At 44.4% G+C, this 23,565-nt stretch overlaps 1 protein-coding gene across 2 annotated transcripts in view; it reads right to left on the reverse strand.

Annotated features, from left to right (window-relative positions):
* Positions 1–4,460: 4,460 nt before the first annotated feature.
* Positions 4,461–23,565, reverse strand: part of LOC106603725 (ceramide synthase) — a 45,521-nt gene continuing 26,416 nt past the window's right edge. The window contains exons 2-5 of one of the 2 annotated variants that reach the window (XM_045717279.1): positions 18,020–18,106; positions 10,907–11,126; positions 8,911–9,025; positions 4,461–6,712 (exon numbers count right to left, since the gene is read on the reverse strand). In XM_045717279.1, coding sequence (XP_045573235.1) covers positions 6,408–6,712; positions 8,911–9,025; positions 10,907–11,126; positions 18,020–18,106 — 727 coding nt within the window. In that variant the 3' untranslated portion in view covers positions 4,461–6,407. The remainder of the gene's footprint in view (positions 6,713–8,910; positions 9,026–10,906; positions 11,127–18,019; positions 18,107–23,565) is intronic. The other variant, XM_014197762.2, reaches the window with a different exon arrangement.

Genomic DNA, 23,565 nt, shown 5'->3' on the forward strand with positions numbered 1-23,565 from the left:
CCCTCCTTTCTCAAATGTATTCAATTGCCTAGGACAGCCTTTTTATGTCTGCTCAGCATTAAAACTAGAATCATGTTTTGAGTTTGAGCAGAAATAAAGTGTGTGTACACATGATATAAATGTACCTCTCAAGTGCAGTTTGATGGCTTCAGACTTTAAGTGCTAACAGAATCTACAGAAGCTTCTAATCAAGTTTGTCATCCAAAAATTGCGTTCATATGGTAATGTTTTCTCTAAAAACACATTTTGTTATTATTATCCTGTATTTACAGCCCAATGATTGGTGCTCCATGCTAGCAGCGCTGATGCCAAAACAAACGTCACTTCCTCGTTGCAATTATAAACACATGCCATGGATGGGCACTCTGGTTAAAATCACCAGCACTTCAATTTAGCTGTAAATTTGTAATAATTATCTACACGTTAACATTATTTCATTCATTTATACAGAATTATTGCCTTCAGATTGGAAGGCTAAGGAGGAATATTTTTAAGAGAATAACATAAAACTCAAGGCTGTATGGGTTTTGTGACCAATATCAGGTGGATCACATTTAACAATTGTGCATTGTATAAGTATGACTGGGGTCATTTCCCACCTAGCTGACCTTTCTTAAGGAGGCAACCAAGTAAGGGACAACTCTAAATTCATCCCCACAACAGGAAATCATGAGGGAAAGTAGAATGTATGAAATGAGTGTGTCACCACCACCAAGACTTTCTTCTTCTTCTATTCGACAATCTTTGTGAAAATAAATCATTTTGGAGCAGGGCCGCATGCAGCTGTGTAGTCATCCTGCTCCAGCATCATGCTAGGAACCTTACTGTTTTCTATCTAAACTTCAGGTTAATCTATTCTACATGGGGTTTTACATTGTCCTCGCCATTTTCAACCTAGCCCGTTTTATTGCTCAAACTCAATGGTTCCCAACTCCAGTCCTCAACAGTCCCCAACAGCACACACTTTTGTTGTAGCCCTGGACAAACATATCTGATTCTACTCATTGAGGGCCTGATGATTAGTTGACAAGTTGAATCAGGTGTGCTTCTCTGGGACTACAATAAAAATGTGAACTGTTGGGGGTACTGGAGGACCTGAGTCGGGAACCAGTGCTCTTACTGACACCTTGTGAGCGGTCCCTAGTGGGCACCATTTGACGTTAAAGAGGAACTGACAGCGTTTTGGCACCATTGAATCTCATTAAAATATGGTGCATTTCTTTACATTTTGTGACAAGTGAGCACATAGAAATGGTCATTTCACGTTTTTATACATTCATAGAATGTTTGGGAATGACGTCGAGTCAGGTATTTGTGAAAATTCTATAGTAATATTAGTGGGAAAGTGGCTGTGTGTCTGGGCAATTAATAGACACAGCATACCGCATTAAATAAAAACTAATAAGAACTTGTCAGTATTGTCCCGGATCAGAATCTTCACAGACCGGTACACCGTACCTAATCAGAGCTACAATCGGCCTATATGCAAATAAGCCATTGCCATATGGGGATAATGCCATTCACTTTGAACTGTGTTTACAGGCAGTTACAACAGCACGACATTAGGTCATAAAAAGCGCTCAGCAAAACCCACAAAATACACCTGAATGGTTTTCTTTAAAAGGGGCAGTTCAGTCAAAAATGTGATTTCCAGTTTTTTTTTAATGATATTCCAACACTATAAAGGTTGAAATAACACTCTGAAATTGTGAAAATTATGATAATACCCTTTTAATAAGAGCTTTGTGGAAGACAAAAAAAAAACTCTTGGAATTTCAACCTGCTCAGGTGGGATGGAGTTTTTGGCCAACAGCATGACATCACAATCTGATCAGATTATTCTGACCAATTACCATTCAACTTTTATTTGCATATGTTTCCTCCTACTTTGAAGGGGTAAGCGGGGTAGGCTCAGGACCAGGAGTGGGCAAACTATTTGGCTCGAGGACCACATCAGGATTTCTAAATTCAACTTAGGGAGCAAATTTTTTGTCTGTCAAAATCTATTTGCGGGCCAGAAAAAGTGCAGTTATTTGAAAATATATAGGTCCATTATAATTTCTACATATCTTCTATCTAGTTTTAGACATTCAACACAGTGGCCTGGAGTGTTTTTTTAACCCATAATAATCTGCCCCCCAAAAAAATAAACTCCCGCCGGCCGGATTGAAAGGGCTTGCTAGCGGCCGTAGTTTGCCTACCCCTGCTCTAGACTAGAGTCTAGACGATCCTATCCACCAATTAGGGCTGTGTATGTAAATATATTTACATTTGTATCAACAAACAATCAGACTGAGCATTTCAATGTCAAAACGAGGCTCAGGTAAAAAAAAAAAAAAAAAGAAGTTGTTTCATGAAATAAAACAGTGATTTATTAAACATATCATTGATTTAAAATGAAAAATAATGCATGGGGGCTTTAAATATGTAAATACCAGAAGAGTTAAATCTAGTGAAGGATAAACTCAGTCAAACTTTTTCAGCGTGTAGTTACACTATTACGATGGGGAATAGCCTGCTTGCTCTCCCTGCTGTAGCCTACCGTCTGTCCCATAACCCACGTTTTTGACAATTTAACGGGATTTACCAGCTTGCTAGCCTGCACATTTGATCGATACCAAATACATTTGATTGACAACTAAGATATATGGTAACTGTGGATAACAGTCATTCAGGTTCAGAAGTGAGTGCGTTTTGTTGTTAGCTAGCGAACCAAATGACAACTGCAATTTAGCAGTCTGTCAGGGCCTCCCGTGGCGCAGCGGTCTAAGGCACTGCAGTGCTTGACGCGTCACTACATTTCCGGGTTGTGTTGTAGCTGGCCGCAACAGGGAGACCCATGAGGCGTCGCACAATTGGCCCAGCGTCGTCCAGGTTAGGGAAGGGTTTGGCCGGCCGGGTGTCCTGTTGCGAGCCGGGCGCATGCACGCTGACACTATCGGCAGTTGTACGGTGTTTCCTCCGACACATTGGTGCGGCTGGCTTCCAGGTTGAGCGAGCAGTGTGTCAAGAAGCAGTGTGGCTTGGCAGGGTCGTGTTTCGGAGGATGCATGGCTCTCGACCTTTGCCTCTCCTGAGTCTGTAGGGAGTTGCAGCGATGGGATAAGACTAACTACCAATTGGGGAGAAAAAATACATAAAATAATATAAAGTCTGTCACTTACCCACTCATCCAAGCGTTGACATTAAATCCTCCCAGCAGCTAGCTAGGTACAAGGTAATGTGTTTTTAGCTTGCCCAAAAATACAAAAATAAATCAGATAGACTTATGATCATTGCCCTTGATAGTTTTGTCGAAAATATTGAGCGAGTGAAACTTAAACAGTTCATCACTCGAATGGCTGCAAGCAGCAAACAATGTAAATCACAGCTCATACAACCTGATAGCAATATTTTTTTTACTACCAAAAACGTATTGGTAAAATATATTAATCATGCATTGACTGCATCCATCTATTCTGCCACCAATACCAGACTATACATCATGGAATTTTGAGAAAAATCTAACTTATATATACAGTACCAGTCAAAAGTTTGGACTCATTCAAGGGTTTTTCTTTATTTTTACTATTTTCTACCGTGTAGAATAATAGTGAAGACATCAAAACTATGAAATAACACATGGAATAATGAAGTAACCAAAAAAAGTGTTAAACAAATCTAAATATATTTTAGATTCTTCAAAGTAGCCCTCCTTTGCCTGGATGACAGCTTTGCACACTCTTGGCATTCTCTCAACCAGCTTCATGAGAATGCTTTTCCAACAGTCTTGAAGGAGTTCCCACATATGCTGAGCACTTGTTGGCTGCTTTTCCTTCACTCTGTGGTCCAACTCATCCAAAACCATCTCAATTGGGTTGAGTTTGGGTAATTGTGGAGGCCAGGTCATCTGATGCAACACTCCATCACTCTCCTTCTTGGTCAAATAGCCCTTCCACAGCCTGGAGTTGTGTTTTGGGTCATTGTCCTGTTGAAAAACAAATGAAAAGTCCCACTAAGCGCAAACCATATGGGATGGCGTATCGCTACAGAATGCTGTGGTAGCCATGCTGGTTAAGTGTGCCTTGAATTCTAAATAAATCACAGACTGTCACCAGCAAAGCACCCCCACACCATCACACCTCCTCCTCCATGCTTCACGGTGGGAACCACACATGTGGAGATCATCCATTCACCTACTCTGCGTCTCACAAAGACACAGTGGTTGGAAGGCCTGACACGACCACGAAGGCCTGAATCACAGTCTCCTGAATCACTGTCTCCTCTGAACAGTGGATGTTGAGATGTCTGTTACTTGAACTCTGTGAATCATTTATTTTGGTTACTACATGATTCCACATGTGTTATTTCATAGTTTTGATGTCTTCACTATTATTCTACAATGTAGAAAATAGTAAAAATAAAGAAAAACCCTGGAATGAGTAGGTGTGTCCAAACTTTTGACTGGTACATATATATATATATATACATATAAAATATATATTAAAATAACCTCTTATAAAGTTGGTTTTGAGGGATAAACTGGGAATTTGATATTTTGGAGTGATATTATGATTGTCTGTTTCATATAGGCAAAGTAGTTAAAACGGTGTCAGTTCCACTTTAAATGGGACGCCCAGTGGTATACAAGCCCCTCCCATGTGGCCCCCAGACCCCTTTGCCAGAGGGCAGCATTGACCTAACAGAAGTACCCCTGACACCTTTTGCCGGAGGGCAAAATGTATCTAACAGAAGAACCTAATCACCCACACCCGGCAAACTTGACCTCGAGTGACCATAAAGTCTTGTGTCTCCACCAATTAAAAGCAGCTTCAGTTGTCGCTGTAGCAACCGAGCCGAACCCGGTACTAAACAACCTACCCCATTCCTTCTAATGCCGCTGCAGCGCTCCCAGAGAAGTCCAAAGATGGTGGATAAATGAAGATAGTTCACTCAGGCCGTTTACAAGATCATTTTTTTCCCAGTTCAGGTGTACTTAAGGGGGTGGCTCTCCCATAGACACCAATGTAATAGCAGCTGGGTCTGGTCTACCTCGTTCGTGGACTTCCATTGAAACAGAAAAAAATGAGGGAGTGGGATATCTCGCTTCCTCTTCCGTCTCTGAGAAGTCCTGCGTGTGTAAACATACGGACTAATCTTTTGCTAAGCCTCCCCCTTTAGGCAGGGAGGACACAGCGCATAATATAGAGGCTCCTCCCCCTCTCTGGGGAGGGGTGGAGCTTGTGATGCCCCACCCCCTGTGTGACACTGAGGGGTGGGGCTTATAGACTTACTGTAAACAGACGCAGCAGGGCAGCACACAGAACTCTGTTGGGCCATAAACAACAAAGGAGGAAGACGGGAGCGCTGCAGGCGCACCGATTGGCCAGCGGCAGCAGCCATAGAGACAGGCAAATGAGGAGAAAGGACAATGGGAGGTGTCAAAGTGGATAAAGGAGAGTGGGGTTCCACAATCCAATCACATTAAATGGGTTTTTTGTGTAGCTATGCTGGTGCAAAGAGCTTGGAGAAAACATTTCTACTTCATTGTCTCCTTCAAATGTGGATGAGGTGACACCCGTACCTAGCTTAGTTTGTAAATATCCATCCCACCCCTCCAACCCACCCCTTGTCCCTCCACCCAGCCTTGTCACTATTTCTATCTGCATGCCTAGCCCCCTACCCCGCTTCTCCTCCTTTCCCGCCGGTCTTTTAAAGATCAGGACTGGGTGGGTGGACAAACACGTCATAAAATGGGGATCTTCAAAACTTGACACATAAAAATCATTGACACCAAATAGAACAAATCAAGAAATTCTACAGACACATTCATCTACACTGTAACAGACCCTCCAATCAGCAGATCTAGTAATAGAGGGGCAGGGGGCGAGGCTGGGGGAGTGTCTCAACACTGCACAGGTCACATAATATGGGGGAAGAAGCAAGACCCCCCCCCAATCCCCCCAACGAAAAAAGCCAGGAGTTCCATTCTCAGTCTTCTTCATATCCTTTCGGGAAACTCCACTGTAGCACTCCAAATATAACCATGTCCAGTCCCTATAATCCAGAAGGGGGGGGGGTAGGAACCCCCCAAAGATCTAAGGAGGGGGGTCAAAAATCATCATCAGTATCGCTTGGACTGGGCATGGGTGGAAGAGCAGTAGCTAGTGTAATCATAGTAGTAACGATAGTAGTAGTAGAAGTAGTGATAATAGTAGTAGTAGTAGTTTTGGGGAGACTGTGGTGAGTAGCCATAGTGCCTTTGCAGTAGTAGTAGTAAGTAGTAGTCAATGGTGGTTCGTTTTTGTGTGACTCGAGCGCAGATAGAGTAGAGAGAACCAAGAAAGATCCGAGAGAGCACAATGGTGACGGAGTGAGCTCTCCAGCTCTAATGGTCTCCCTTGGGTTGGTTGTCCGTGAGGGAGGGGCTAGGTGGGGGCAGGGGGGAGGAGTCCTGGTTGCCGGCAGCAGCGGTGGCGCGACGCTGGCGCTGGTAGAGCCGCCAGCCCTTGCGGCAAAGCAGCACGAACCAGTAGACCTGCGGTGCCAGGATGCATAAGTTGCCCAGGTTGACCGACAGCGTCAGATGGAACGGCACGCCGTAGATGGGGATGCCGTAGTGGCGGCCGTAGACCCAGTACATGTAGGGAAAGAGGGCGATTCGACACAGGAAGAAGCTGAGCAGCACCATGCCCCCATTGGCCTTGTGGACCCAGCAGTCCTGCAGACCCAGCTATGACAAACAAGAGGAGAGGAGGGAAGGATGTGTTGGGAAAATATTCAAAAGAGACAAAGAGAGAGAAAAGAAGTCATTATATGGTCAAACAGTGTTGAAATTCTAAATGAGCAGAACATAAACTGGGCTGGAATACCTGGGCCTGTTCAAATACTTTGAAAATGCATTCTTCCTTCCTTCCTCCTTTCCATGATGAAATTAGTGATCTGACACGACTGAACTCTATGATGTGGTACCCATGCATAATGATAGATCAGTTGATACACCATTACAGGAAGGGAAGCAGGCATTCTAACATGGCCCATAAGTGACAATGGATCTGCAGTACCCAACCAGTCCACCAGAGGGAGCTGTGAGTAAAGACAGAGTGGCCCCAAAGATTTATATAACTAAACCAAGATAGCTCACAGCCTGTCGTTTACAATGGGAACAAATGAGCCATAGTGGGCAGAACAAGCAAGGAGGGGGGCAGAGCCAATCACAAGCTAGCGAGATCCTATTGGTGCGTTCTAGAATCATCTGCATACTTCCGTTAGAGAACATCTACTCTGTGAAGTACGCCTGTGCAATAACTCAATTTGCCTTTGCACTCCTTCTAAACAATGCACATTTTTCAAACTTTTGCAAAGGCTTAAGTTTACAAACCTAAAGTCCACTCTGTTTATAACAGATTCTAGTTTTGGGAACAGAAAACTGTAATGAGATCAAATGTTTCATTGATGAGAAAATGTGCAGAATTTCGTCCAAAATCCATCTCCTTCCATCTTCTCCCACTGCCGGCCACTGGGCTTCCTCTTCTCACTACCATATGGTGGGAACGCCAACCGGATGCTTCACATTTAAACATCCAGTGAAATATCTGTCTCATTGTTCTATCTGTGGCGGGCGGCCCTACTGACTGAAGAGACAGATGTCAGCAGAAAGTGAGCTGAAGGCCAAGAGGACTGCCTACTCACTGCTCTGATTTTTTGTGACACACATACACATCCTACCAAAAGTGTGCATTTAGTGAGTGGCTGTACGAATACAAGAACATTCACTACATGACCAAAAGTATATGGACACCTGCCCGTCGAACATCTCATTCCAAAATTATGGGCATTAATATGGAGTTGGTCCCCCCTTTGCTGCTATAACAGTCTCCACTCTTCTGGGAAGGCTTTCCACTAAATGTTGGAACATTGCTGCGGGGACTTGCTTCCGTTCAGCACAAGAGCATTAGTGAGGTTGGGCATTGATGTTGGGCGATTAGGCCTGGCTCGCAGTCGGTGTTCCAATTCATCCCAAAGATGTTTGATGGGGTTGAGGTCAGGGATCTGTGCAGGCAAGTCAAGTTCTTCCACACCGATCACGACAAACCATTTCTTTATGGATCTCGCTTTGTGCATGGGGGCATTGTCCTGCTGAAACAGGAAAGGGCCTTCCCCAAAATGTTACCACAAAGTTGAAAGCACAGAATCGTCTAGAATGTAATTGTATGCTCTAGCGTTAAGATTTCCCTTCACTGGAACTAAGGGGCCTAGCCCGAACCATGAAAAACGCCAAACCCAGATTCGTCCGTCGGACTGCCAGATGGTGAAGAGTAATTCATCACTCCAGAGAACTCGTTTCTACTGCTCCAGAGTCCAATGGCGGCGAGCTTTACACCACTCCAGCCGACGCTTGGCATTGCGCATGGTGATCTTAGGCTTGTGTGTGGCTGCTCGGCCATAGAAACCCATTTCATGAAGCTCCCTACAACAGTTCTTGTGCTGACGTTGCTTCCAGAGGCAGTTTGGAACTCAGTAGTAAGTGTTGCAACCGAGAACAGATGATTTTTACACACTTCAGCACTCGGTAGTCCTGTTCTGTGTGCTTGTGTGGCCTACCACTTTGTGGCTGAGCTGTTGTTGCTCTTAGACATTTCCACTTCACAATAACAGCACTTAAATGTCTAAGAGCAACAACCGGTGCAGCTCTAGCAAAGCAGAAATGTAACAACCTGACTTGTTGGAAAGGTGGCATCCTATGACAGTGACACGTTGAAAGTCACTGAGCTCTTCAGTAAGGCCATTCTACTGCCAATGTTTGTCTATGGAGATTGCATGGCTGCGTGCTTGGTTCTATACACTTGTCAGCAACGGCTGTGGCTGAAATAGCCGAATCCACTAATTTGAAGGGTGTCTCATACTTTTGTGTATATAGCGTATATATACATTGTGAGGTGTGTGTCACCTGGATGAGGATCTTCCCTAAGGAGACGAAGGGCGTGCTGAGCTCTGTGAGAAACAGGCAGCCGATGAAGTAGTCTCCCTGGTCCCTCCTGAAGAACTGAAAAGGGACAGGGAGGGAGATGACACACCATTACTACAATCTGATACACACACACACACACACACACACACACACACACACACACACACACACACACACACACACACACACACACACACACACCCACACCCACCCCCCCCAGTACTTTAGAACAGAAAGGCCTTGGAGAAAGCGGGAGAGGGATGTTGCTCCTTTCACTGCTGCTTCTCTGTCTGTGCATTAGACGCTACTTGACCTATAGGGCTCCGCATTTGATCTCACAAGGAGCCCCCTCAAATCTATATAGACCTTGAAGGATGCATGCGCGCGCACACACACAACCCCCCCCCGGAGGGAACAGAAAGGCCATGGAGAATGGATCGTCCCTACGGCTTCACATACAAAAACAGGAGTCAGGACCCGGCTCAATAACACCAACACGACCACAAACCAACAGAGAAGAGAAACCAGGCCCAGAAACGAGAGGAAATACCTGGACACTCCAATAAGAAACACTCGTATTTCATTGCACAAGGTTTCTGTTGAGTACACTAATGAATACGAGCCAGACTTATGCCATGAGTCCAGTCAGTACGGGAAGAGAATGGATCACTATGAGTAAACGTAAGGAGGAGTGTATTGATGGAAGCTGCAGACAAGGATGCCAAACAGAGAGGGCTCTGTGTGTGTTTTATGTGTTAGATATGGCTGTGTGTGTTTTATGTGTGTGTGCGTGTGTGTGTTAGACATGGCTGTGTGTGTTTTATGTGTGTGTGTGTGTGTTAGACATGGCTGTGTGTGTGTGTGTGTGTGTGATGTGATGATGAATAAACCAGTAGCGTGCGGGTGCAAGACACAAACTCTGCCATCTGCCCAATGGAAGAATGACCTGCAGCACACACTGCTGCTATGTAACACTACACCTACCTACACACACCTACCTACCCACTGTACCTTCCTGCTGGACCAGGCCTCTGTCTTTGTGTCTAATACATGTCAGTGTGTGTTACCTGTGTGTGTGGGAGGGGAACAAAGCAGGGAGCGAGGGAAGAGGAGCGAGGGAAGAGGAGGATTACAGTAGCTGGAGCCTGAATAATGGAGGGGGGGGTAAGGTAATCTCATATCACCATTGACAGCCACTGCAAACACAGGGGTCAGGTTTCCAATGCACCTGGCCTCCTCGCTACATGAAATGGACGTTTACACGACCTGTGTGTGTGTGTGTGTGTGTGTGTGGGTAGGTAGGTTCGCTGTCGATTACTGTATTATACACTCATCTGTCGTTATGCGGCTATTAGCTAGCGTTCTCGACTGAAAATGCTGTGGAGGGGAAGACTGAAGACGGCAAACTAATAGGAGGAAAATATCATTGTCAAAGCACTTGTCAAATAGGGTTAATGCCATCTCTCTTTCTCTCTTAGCCTCTCCCTCCCTCTATCATTCACTCATCCCTTTTCTCTCCCCTCTTTTCACCCTCCCTCTCATCAATGTCAGGAAGCAGAATGGTCAACAGGGTAACCCTGTCTTCCCCATTACCTCCCTCTCTATATATTCTCTCTCACCAGAGTGATGAACAGCACAATGGTCAGAAGGCCCATGTCACTTTATCACTCACCCTCCTCTCATCTCCCTCCCCTCCTCCTCTCCCACATCTCCCCTCCTCCTCTCATCAGTGGCAGGCAGCAGAATGTTCAGCAGGGCATTAAAACCTCCCTGTTTTTCTGGCCTCAGAGAGAGTCTGTGTGTGTGTGTTACTGACCAGGGTGATGGGCAGAGACAGGGACAAGAGAGGCATGAGACTGAGGCCAGAGAGAGTCTGTGTGTGTGTGTGTGTGTGTGTGTGTGTGTGTGTGTGTGTGTGTGTGTGTGTGTGTGTGTGTGTGTGTGTGTGTTACTGACCAGGGTGACGGGCAGCAGGATGGTGAGCAGGGCGATGTGGTGGAGCACCAGTAGGAACTCGCGGCGGACAAACGAGTTGACCGTGGTCAGCGAGTGCTCCTTGTACTCCTCGTGGCCCTTGACCCGGAAGCGGTAGTAGTGGCTTAGGTACATGGCATAGATATCGTATGTCATGTAGGGCACGCCGTACCAGATGACAAAGTAGGTGGCCAGCCAGTACCTGAGAGAGAGGGAGGGAAACAAGCGTTTCTTATTGGACACGTTCAGGTTAGTCCCTCCCCGTTTTGTCTGTTTGCTTGTGTTTGGTTCCTAGTGGATACAACCCAAGGTCATGTTCATTACTGATTTCAGATTGTCCCTCCACATTATGGCCCGTTTGGTTCTGTACGTTCCTAGTGATTAAGACCTAGTGTGGGTGTGTTCAGTGATGTGAAAAGTTCAGAGTATCGTAAAATGGATAGAATAGAATGAATAGCGCTGATTTGGTATACAATATTAATAATAACATGATACATTTCTATCTGAATGTTCTGTAACGTTGTATACTCTAAAACAGGCCCCAGGTAGCCTAGCGGATAAGAGCTTTATGAATCCCCGCCCGCAAGGTGGAAAAATCTACCATTCTGCCCTTGAGCAAGGCAGGCTTGGGCGGTATACCGTATACCGGGGTATTTGGAAAAAGCCACGGGATGGTTTTTCAATTCTGTCCAAACTATTTAAGTTTTTCTATAGATTTGAATATTTGTAGCTACTTTTTAAGCTAATAACTGCAGTCAACTTGTGCTATATGTTAGGAGATAAAGCAGGTTGCGTTCTTCATTTCACCTATCACATTATTTTACATTATGAAGCTTACCGTAGTTCCCCAGAACAGTTGAGCCAGTCATGTATTTTTTGGTAAAAAGCACAACGAAGGGAGCTGGTGTTCTATATATGCAATTCACTACTAAATGTTTGCCATCAGATATCTAATAATGGCTTTCTGACAGAAGTCAAAGAGCTCTGGATGAGTTCTGTACAGTTGCCATTTATTCCCTGTGCTTCCTATTAGCATTTTTTCTATCCTCCATTCTTCTCCCCTCTGCTTCGTGTACACATGCTGCTCTTCTTTCAAAAAAGCATGCATCACAACTTTATTCATTTGTACAATTTATCTCATTCACTTTTGCTTGTAAAATATCCACACTCACCGAAAATGACATTCGGTAGCTAATTGGTATGCTTATATAACTTTATGAGTTGGATTTGCCTGTCTTTGCAATTAGTTTATGTTTGTTTTCGCTTGTTAGCATTTAGCTAACAGCGTCTATGCAATTTCATTACTAGTTTGTGCAATTTATTTCAGGATTCTGGTAATAGAGGCCCAATGGGATTTCTTTGCTTCTTTAGCGCCCCCTTGTGTGCCATGCCGGTAATACCGTAAATCCAGGGATGAGAGAAGGTCGGTATGACGATATGAACATCTGTTTACCACCAAAGCCTATAGTTAACCCCCAACAACAACTGCTCCCGGGTGCCGATGATGTGGACGTCGAATGACGCAGCCCCCCGCACCTCTCCGATTCAGAGGGGTTGGATTAAATGCGGAAGACACATTTCGGTTGAATGCATTCAGTTGTGCACCTGACTAGGTATTGCCTTTCCATTTCCCAGATTCTTTCCGTGTGTATGGGGAGTGAGAAGTCTTGAGGAAGTTTCATCCTGTGTTTGAGTTGATACAGCATTACACATTTTCCTGCAAAACTCATATGAGCGAGCATGCACTCTCAGACACATGAGTGATCATGTACACAACAACAGGGCTATACAGGCAGCTAAGCTTATGGTGCAACTGTAATAAAGAAATGAAAAGCTTGGGAGTGAGCAGCACAGGAGCAGACTGCCCCTAATAAAAGCAGATTGCTACTGGTTCATATCATGACCGGCCAGAACAGCGTTGGTGACCTTTGACCCCCTCAGTAGATTCAACCTTCACCCTGTAATATAAGGTCACCAGACAGCCATGATGGCTTAACATGCCAAGAAGTGCTTAGGGTTAACTGGGTAGTAAAGCTAGTGAGTTTCTCTCTTGGTCCCTGTGTGGCTCAGTTGGTAAGAGAAGTGTGAACCAAGTGGGCAAAAAGGTTGTGGGTTCAACTCCCTCAGGGATCACATACAGTACCAGTCAAACGTTTGTACATACCTACTACATCATTCATTCATTCTTTGTTACTATTTTCTACATTGTAGTAGTGAAGACATCAAAACTATGAAATAACACATGGAATCATGTAGTAACCAAAAAAAGTGTTAAACAAATCAAAATATATTTTATATTTAAGATTCTTCAAAATAGACACCCTTTGCCTTGATGATAGCTTTGCACACTCTTGGAATTCTCTCAACCAGCTTCATGAGGTAGTCACCTGGAATGCATTTCAATTAACTGGTGTGCTTTGTTAAAAATGTATTCGTGGAATTTCTTTCCTTCTTAATGCGTTAATGCGTTTGAGCCAATCAGTTGTGCTGCGACAAGGTATGGGTGGTATAAAGAAGATGGTCTTTTACCAAATAGGGCTAAGTCCATATTATGGCAAGAACAGCTCAAATAAGCAAAGAGAAACGACAGTCCATCATTACTTTTAGACATGAAGGTCAGTCAATGTGGAACATTTCAAGAACTTTTGAAAGTTTCTTCAAGTGCAGTCGCAAAAACCATCAAGTGCTATAATGAAATTGTCTCTCATGAGGACTGCCACAGGAAAGGAAGACCTAGAGTTACCTCTGCTGCAAAGGATAAGTTCATTCATTAGAGTTACTAACCTCAGAAATTGCAGCCCAAATAAATGCTTCAGAGTTCAAGCAACAGACACATCTCAACATCAATTGTTCAGAGGAGACTGTGTGATTCAAGCCCTCATGGTAGATTAACAGCAAAGAAACCACTACTAAAGGACACCAATAAGAAGAAGCGATTTGCTTGGGCCAAGAAAAACGAGCAATGGACATTAGACTGGTGGAAATCTGTCCTTTGGTCTGATGAGTCCAAATTTGAGATTTTTGTTTCCAACCACTGTGTCTTTGTAAGACGCAGAGCAGATGAACGGATGATCTCCGCATGTGTAGTTCCCACCATGAAGCATGGAGGAGGTGTGAGGAGCATGGAGGACGTGTTTTGCTGGTGATTTATTTAGAATTCAAGGCACACTTAACCAGCATGGCTACCACAGCATTCTCCATACCATCTGATGTGCGCTTAGTGGGACTATCATTTGTTTTTCAACGGGACAATGACCCAACACACCTCCAGACTGTGTAAGGGCTATTTGACCAAGAAGGAGTGCTCCATCAGATGACCTGGCCTCCACAATCACCCAACCTCAACCCAAGTGAGATGGTTAATGATGAGTTGGACCACAGAGTGAAGGAAAAGCAGCCAACAAGTGCTCAGCATATGTGGGAACTCCTTCAAGACAGTTGGAAAAGCATTCCAGGTGAAGCTGGTTGAGAGAATGCCAAGAGCATTCAAAGCTGTCTTCAAGGCAAAGGGTGGCTACTTTGAAGTATCTAAAATCTAAAATATATTTAGATTTGTTTAACACTTTTTTGGTTACTACATGATTCCATATGTGTTATTTCATAGTTTTGTTGTCTTCACTATTATTCTACAATGTAGAAAATCACTTGAATGAGTAGGTGTGTCCAAACTAATATTTATTCAGTGCATTCACTGTACTGTAAGTTTCTTTGGATAAAAGTGTCTGTTTAGTGTTTGTGGCAATTATTTTATAACATTAACTCTAGCTATATGTAGGAATGTAGAAATGTATAAGCTAAAACACGACACACCGCGTAGAACAATTAGCTCAGTTGATTAGAGCACATTAGTTGTTGTTACTAACCCCCTGCTGGTCCCTCCCATGACAGCAGTGAGTCTATTGGAAGAAGAGTGTGTGTGTGTGTGTGTGTGTGTGTGTGTGTGTGTGTGTGTGTGTGTGGCGTGTGTCTGCCTGCCTGCCTGCCTAAGCTAAATGACAAGGATAACACAAACAGTCTATCCTCCTTGCCCCGTGGCTGTGTGTGTTGCAATGTTACAGGCTGGCGACTCGCACGCTCCTGCTCTGCGCTATGCTGTGGGGGAATTAAGCCCTGGGAGGGGGGGATTAGCAGAGCACTGATGCTGGGTTAGGTCAGAAGGAAGAAAGGGCATTGCACTGACTGAGGCTGGGCCATGGTCAGAGGCATCCTGGGCCATGGCAACTGACTGGCTGGATTACACTGACTATTAGCATTGGCAGTAGCGTTAGTATTAGCCAAGCAGCAGTGGCCAAGCCAAGATACAGGGATAAGGATCCTAAGCTACACTAGCCCACACAGAAACTTGCTACTTGCAGACTGAGCATACGGCCATCTGACTGAGATACACTATTAGCATCATCCAGGTAGCACTGGCCAGGTCAAGGATAGGGATGCTGTGCTAAAGCTATGCTGTTGACTGCCACTGGCTGACTGAGAAGGTGGCCATCTGACTCAGGATAGAGGGGATCAGGGCCTAAATTAACTTTTTGGTCCACCAGCCACTGTGGCAGGTAGATAAAAAAAATATTCCAGCCACTCAGATGTTTTACTAGCCGAAATATTGTTGCGCCATAATTATATCACAAAAACACAAACAGATGACCATGCTTTGTAATGTTTCTAAAACAATAAATGTATTAGTAAGAAGTAATGTGGTATATTGCTCAATTTCCTTAAAAAAAAATTGTGACCGGAGTCTTTTAATGAAAATATCAGAGAAAAAAATTTTCAGCTGCCCCTTTAAGGGCGGGACGTTATCGTGGTATCGGGCCACTCAGTCCTGTCATGCTTGTCTGGGTGTGTGAGATTTGGGATCTGACTAGGGCGTCTCTTCGCTATCAGTTGAAGCAGCAGACACAAACTAACGTTGAAAAACAACTGAGCTTGTGAAAAATAACTATGTAAATGGCCAAGAACCACAAGGACAGTCTCAACTGTTATGCCTGTGCCCAGCGCCTACAAAAGTGAATCTATCAGCACTTCACTCATTGCGCACAGCTCCCCTGCCAGGCAGTGGTTTCTGCGTGAGGTGAGATATAGGATTTATATTTATTTGTGCAATCAGCAGCTATAAAACAAAACAGCAGAAATACTCATGTGCTCACACTTGACTTTTGACAATTTTATTTGAAAATGAAATGCTATCATTACTGTAATGCTATTACTAGCCTGTTCAACCTCTTTCGTATCGTCTGAGATTCCCAAAGATTGGAAAGCTGCCGCGATCATCCCCCTCTTTAAAAGGGGGAGAAACTTTAGACCCAAACTGCCTCAGACCTATATCTATCCTACCCTGCCTTTCTAAGGTCTTCGAAAGCCAAGTTAACAAACAGATTACCGACCATTTCGAATCCCACCGTACCTTCTCACTATGCAATCTGGTTTCAGAGCTGGTCATGGGTGCACCTCAGCCACACTCAAGGTCCTAAACGATATCATAACCGCCATCGATAAGAGACAGTACTGTGCAGCCGTCTTCATAGACCTGGCCAAGGCTTTCGACTCTGTCAATCACCACATTCTTATCAGGAGACTAAACAGCCTTGGTTTCTCAAATGACTTCCTCGCCTGGTTCACCAACTACTTCTCAGATAGAGTTCAGTGTGTCAAATCGGAGGGCCTGTTGTCTGGACCTCTAGTAGTCTCTATAGGGGTGCCACAGGGTTCAATTCTCGGGTCGACTCTCTTCTCTGTATACATCAATGATGTCGCTCTTGCTGCTGGTGATTCTCTGATCCACCTCTACGCAGACGATACCATTCTGTATACTTCTGGCCCTTCTTTGGACACTGTGTTAACTAACCTCTAGACGAGCTTCAATGCCATACAACACTCCTTCCTTTGCCTCCAACTGCTCTTAAATGCAAGTAAAACTAAATGCATGCTCTTCAACCGATCGCTAGAATATGTGGACAACTACAAATACCTAGGTGTCTGGTTAGACTGTAAACTCTCCTTCCAGACTCACATTAAGCATCTCCAATACAAAATTAAATCTAGAATCGGCTTCCTATTTCGCAACAAAGCATCCTTCACTCATGCTGCCAAACATACCCTCGTAAAACTGACCATCCTACCGATCCTCGACTTCGGCGACGTCATTTACAAAATAGCCTCCAACGCTCTACTCATCAAATTGGATGCAGTCTATCACAGTGCCATCCGTTTTGTCACCAAAGCCCCATATACTACCCACCATTGCGACCTGTATGCTCTCGTTGGCTGGCCCTCGCTTCATACTTGTCGCCAAACCCACTGGCTCCAGGTCATCTACAAGTCTCTGCTAGGTAAAGCCCCACCTTATCTCAGCTCACTGGTCACCATAGCAGGACCCACCCGTAGCACGCGCTCCAGCAGGTATATCTCACTAGTCACCCCCAAAGCCAATTCCTACTATGGCTGCCTCTCCTTCCAGTTCTCTGCTGCCAATGACTGGAACGAACTACAAAAATCACTGAAGCTGGAGACTCATATCTCCCTCACTAGCTTTAAGCACCAGCTGTCAGAGCAGCTCACAGATCACTGCACTTGTACATAGCCCATCTGTAATACAGCGCATCCAACTACCTCATCCCCATACTGTATTTATTTATCTTGCTCCTTTGCACCCCAGTATCTCTACTTGCACATTCATCTTCTGCACATTAAATCACTCCAGTGTTTAACTGATATGTTGTAATTACTTCGCCACCATGGCCTATTTATTGCCTTACCTCCCTTATCTTACCTCATTATGCACACACTGTATATCGATTTTTTGTACTGTATGTTTGTTTATTCCATGTGTAAATCTGTGTTGTTGTATGTGTCAAACTACTTTGCTTTATTCTTGGCCAGGTTGCAGTTGTAAATGAGAACTTGTTCTCAACTAGCCTACCTGGTTAAATAAAGGTGAAATAAATAAATAAAATAAAATCACTGTAGAGCCCTGCAAATTGACCACCTGCCAACGTGGCTGGTGAAATACACATTCTTACCTGCCAATATCTAAATCTACCCGCATTTGGCGGTTGTTCATTTTGTGCTTGTCCCCCTGTCTGTGAGTGGCGGTCCTACCTGTCAGTCATGACGTTACCACTGCACGCCGACACCACGACGACACCCGCCGTGGTGGCCATGATGGCGTGGATGGAGGACACCAGCCTGAGAAAGAGAAGGAGAGAAATGTTTCAAACACGCATTTAAGACAACTAGAAATGTGAAGTTTCAGGAGAAACCGTCGGTTCACTACTATAATTACCAGCTTGTTGCATTAACAATACCAGTTACCAGAATGTCAAGGACCAGAAACAGTATTTACAGGCAATACAGTCATTTGAAAATCTGTCAACTTTTTTGTCAATGTATGTTAGATTTCGAGAAGAGACAAGAAAATCATAGGGAGAGCAGAACTAGACAGCATCATCATACTCTACGTTTTCTAAAGGAAGGATGTCGCTTCACAAGTTGCAAATAGACAGAGTATCATTTTTCTTCAGGCAAATTAAGGATGTAAGCATTTTACCCAGGATAGGCTACTCCATATCCTGTCTCACAAGCAATTATTATGGCAGGCTAATAGAAAGTCCACTTCATCAGTTTACTGTTCCATTTGGTCTTGAACTGCAAACTTTTATTAACTACATTATTGATTGGGGTGCAATTCACATGTAGCATAATGGAGTACTACGTTTCATTGTAGTTTCACGTCTCCCTTTCCTTCTGGGCCTGCCTTCATTGAAACCGTTTGCACCCCATGTCTGTAATGTGGGATGTCACGCAAATGGTCAGCAATTGGCTCACATTCACAGGGGTTGCAACAAATGAAGAATGTATTTATTTATTTCAAAAGTTTTTCCATTTTAGAATTATAATTCAAAATCACATCCTGAATTGGGTGACCTCAGTTCGAATTGACCCCAACCGTACAAATCTTTTGACCCAAATCTTTTGACAAAAGCTAAACCAGACAATTATTTCTTAGAGGACACCGATTGTACGGGCTACTTTCTTGACCTGGGGGTCTGCAAAGGTTATAGCCTTGTTCTAAAATGGATTCAATTGTTTATTTTCCTCATCAATCTGCACACAACAACCCATAATAAAAAACCTTTTTTTTTGTTGCACATTTATAAAAACATTTTTTTGAAATATCACATTTACATGAGTATTCAGACCCTTGTTGAAGCACCTTTGGCAGCGATTACAGCCTCGCGACTTCTTGGGTATGATGCTACAAGCTTGGTACGCCTGCATTTGGGGTGTTTCTCCCATTCTTCTCTGCAGATCCCCTTAAGCTCTGTCAGGTTTGATGGAAAGCGTCACTGCACAGCTATTTTCAGGTCTCCCTGGCTGGGCCACTAAAGGACATGAAGTGAATTGTCCCGAAGCGACACCTGCGTTGTCTTGGCTGTTTGCTTAGGGTCATTGTCCTGTTGGAAGGTGAACCTTGCACCAGTCTGAGGTCCTGAGCACTCTGGAGCAAGTTTTCATCAAGGATCTCTGTACTTTGCTCCGTTCCTCTTTCCCTCGATCCTGACTAGTCTCCCAGTCCCTGCCACTGAAAAACTTCCCCACAGCATGATGCTGCCAACACCATGCTTCACCGTAGGGATGGTGCCAGGTTTCCTCCAGATGTGACACTTAGAATTCAGGCCAAAGAGTTCAATCTTGGTTTCATCAGACCAGAGAATCTTGTTTCTCATGGTGTGAGAGACCTTCAGGTGCCTTTTGGCAAACTCCAAGCGGGCTGTTATGTGCCTTTTACTGAGGTGTTGCTTCTGTCTGGCCACTCTACCATAAAGGCCTGATTGGTGGAGTGCTGCAGAGATGGCACCACTATGGGCCCTGGTCAAAAGTAGTACACTATAGGGAATAGCGTGCAATTTCAGACACAGCAATGGAGTTCCCCTTTAAAATGTGGAAAAAGGGCTTGTTCAACCAGGCACTTCCACCTCCCGGCTTAGTTTGACAGATCTTGGCACCTCTGGCAATAAGCAGCTCTGAAATATTACGGAAATCTCATTAATTCGCCCTTACCACAGCCACTCGCTATTTACGCCTTTTATGAATTGCACGATTTCCAAATGATTAAAGGGATGATTCTATTTAGCAGTACAATAGTCTCTCAGTCCAGGCTAGGTCAGAGGGAGGGAGAGAGAGAGAAGGCACACACACAGAGCTGTTTCCTCCGGAGGCTCGCCACCCTTCTCCTCGGGAACGCAGGCCGTCGTGATGACGACAGTGGTCATGTGACCCTACCAGCCCGTAGCCCTAAGCTGGATAAGACTACCAACCTCCCCTCCTCCCTTTCACCATCCCCCCCTGCCTTCCTCCACCCCTACTGCCCTCCTCCCCTTCACCCACCCCCCTTGTTTTTACCTCCACGCCTCACTGCCTCCTCGGGACGCACACTCGGTCACGAGACCTAGATTTTCAAAACCCACTCATTGTGTACCCCCTTTAAAGGACTTCAGGGGGAAGAGAGGGAGGTGGGTTGCCATGTTTTGTCATGTTTCCCTTTCTTCCCTAACCTTGGCTTCCTTTTCCCAGAACAGAGTTGGACGGTCTTCCTTCTTTTCTTTCTTTATGGCTACTGTGTGTGGCAGGGCCACGTTTTGAAGACTACCCTCTCGCTTGCTCTCCCTTCCGCCCTCTACCTCTCTCTCCGAGTCAGGAGCAGTGTTTTTCTCCTCCTATGGTTAATGGGGTGTGTAATTTAGAGCAGCACAGTGCACTGGTGCCTGCCCGGGCCGACCGGGAAAAGAGTGCAGAGTGAGAGGAAAAGAACAAACAGAGCAACACTCATTAAAGGCACAGGCAGTAGCGAGTCCAGCAGCCCTGCGCCCTTTCTGTCCCTCCCCCTTTCTCTCTCGCTCTCTCCTCATACACAGATTAAGCCTAGCCTGTAGTGCTCAATTCATTCATCCCCTAAACTGGACACTACAATAACTGGTTGGAAGCTATTGACAAAACAAACGAGGCTACTGGTTGTCTCTCCTAACACAACCAAAATCATCACAATCAACTATTTCCTGGCTTTAGTAAGATGAGAAGACCCCGAGGCCTGTTCAGAAGGGATGGAGTGATGTGGATTAACCCACATGGTTACTTAGTACTGGCTCATGTAGGCACCAAATAGAAGAACACATACTGAAACCGGGAAGGACTCATTTTAGTTTTCCGTTGTAATGCCCTAGTGAACACTGCCCTGAGGAACAATGATTCATTCAGTGGTGCTTTGGTTCATTATATTGTACTCTATAGTCTATCCACCCATTTTTGTTAACAATGAATAGCCTTTGAAGTTAATAGGCCTATAATTTCTTCCCTAAGGACAAATAAGTATCTAACAGCTATCTATACTGTCACCCCCTGACCATAGAGAGCCCTTGGTTCTCTATGGTGTTGTAGGTCAGGGCGTGACTAGGGGGCGTTCCAGTCTTTTCATTTCTATGTTGGTGCGCTTGGTATGGTTCCCAATTAGAGGCAGCTGATGTTCGTTGTCTCTAATTGGGGATCATACTTAAGTTCTCCATTGTTCCCACCTGGGTTGTGGGATATTGTTTGTGTTAGTGTTTTGTAGCACTACGTTACTTCTCGGTCGTTGTTTGTTTAAGTTTCACTAAATAAAATATGTGGAACTCTAATCACGCTGCGCCTTGGTCCGTCTCTCAAAACGATCGTAACATATACATCTACAGTATCTAGTAGCCTATCTCAAATCAAACTTTATTTGTCACGTGCCGAATACAACAAGTGTAGACCTTACCGTGAAATGCTTACTTACAAGCCCTTAACCAACAATGCAGTTCAAGAAGAGCTAAGAAAATATTTACCAAATAAAACTAAAGCAACATTTAAAAAAAAAGAAATATATAGTAAATCATTTAAATTAAAAGTAACACAATAACATACCAATTGTCACGGTTGTCATAGGGTAAAGTGGACCAAGACGCAGCGGGGAAATGTGCACTCTAAATACGTACACAAAAAACACACAACAACTAATAACAGGCCGGTAAAGCAACAAAGCTATACCCAGCACAATCTCCCACCAAAACACTAAAACAAACACATACCTATATATAGGACCCTCAATCAGAGGCAACTAGAAAATACCTGCCTCCAATTGAGAGTCCAATCCCCAATTAACTAAACATAGAAATACAAAGAACTAGACTAAACATAGAAATACATAAACATAGACCAGTGCACAAAACCCAGAATAATAAATCAAACACACCACTAAACACACAACCACCCCAAACTACATAAAACAAATACCCTCTGCCACGCCCTGACCAAACTACAATAACAAATAACCCCTATTACTGGTCAGGACGTGACACCAATAATGAGGCTATCTACAGGGGGTACCGGTACTGAGTCAGTGTGCGGGGGTACAGGTTAGTGGAGGTAATTTGTACATGTAGGTAGGTGTAAGTGACTATACATAGATAATAAACAGCGAGTAGCAGAGGTGTAAAAACAAATGGAGGGAGTGTCAAAGTAATTGTCCGGTGGCCATTTGATTAATTGTTCAGCAGTCTATGGCTTGGGGTAGAAGCTGTTAAGGAGCAATTTGGTCTGGGTTTCCCTTTGTAGTCCGTAATAGTTTGCAAGCCCTGCCACATCCGACGAGCGTCAGAGCCGGTGTAGTAGGATTCAATCCGATCTTAATCCTGTATTGATGCTTTGCCTGTTTGATGGTTAGTCTGAGGGCATAGCGGTTTCTCGTATAAGTGTCCGGATAAGTGTCCCGCTCCTTGAAAGCCGCAGCTCTAGCCTTTAGCTCAATGCAGATGTTGCCTGTAATCCATGGCTTCTGGTTGGGATATGTACGTACGGTCACTGTGGGGACGCGTCGTTGATGCACTTGTTGATGAAGCCGATGACTGAGGTGGTATACTCAAATCAAATTAAAGTTTATTTGTCACGTGCGCCGAATACAACAGGTGTAGACCTTACAGTGAAATGCTTACTTACAGGCTCTAACCAATAGTGCGAAAAAAAGGTATGTGTGTGTGTAGGTAAGTAAATAAATAAATATTTCAAAAACGAAATGCATTGTATTTAGGACAAATCATTCACTAAACCCTAAACCTTAACGAGTCCGATGAGCCCAACGTGAAAGACATACTGCTTTCCCGGCAACAGGCCCAACGGAGGTCGGGCTGCATTCGGAGAATTCGTAGGTGATCGAATAAACCCCCACTGCCTTCCGTTCAACTAGCTAACATGCAATCATTGGAAAATAAAATCGACGACCTACGAGGAAGATTTAACTACCAATGGGACACTAAAACTGTAATATCTTATGCTTCACGGGGTCGTGGCTGAAAGACGACATTAACAACATACAGCTGGCTGGTTATACGATGTATCGGCAGGATAGAACAGTGGCATCTGGTAAGACAAGGGGCGGCCGACTATGTATATTTGTAAACAACAGCTGGTGCAAGACTTCTAAGGAAGTCTCGAGGGTTTGCTTGCCTGAGGTAGAGTATCTCATGATAAGCTCTTGACCACACTATCTACCTAAAGAGTTCGTAGCTGTCTGCATACCACCGCAGACCGATGCTGGCACTAAGACCACACTCAATGAGCTGTATTCCGCCATA

Source organism: Salmo salar, chromosome ssa04, assembly GCF_905237065.1.
Source record: "Salmo salar chromosome ssa04, Ssal_v3.1, whole genome shotgun sequence".
Taxonomy (NCBI): Eukaryota; Metazoa; Chordata; class Actinopteri; order Salmoniformes; family Salmonidae; genus Salmo; species Salmo salar.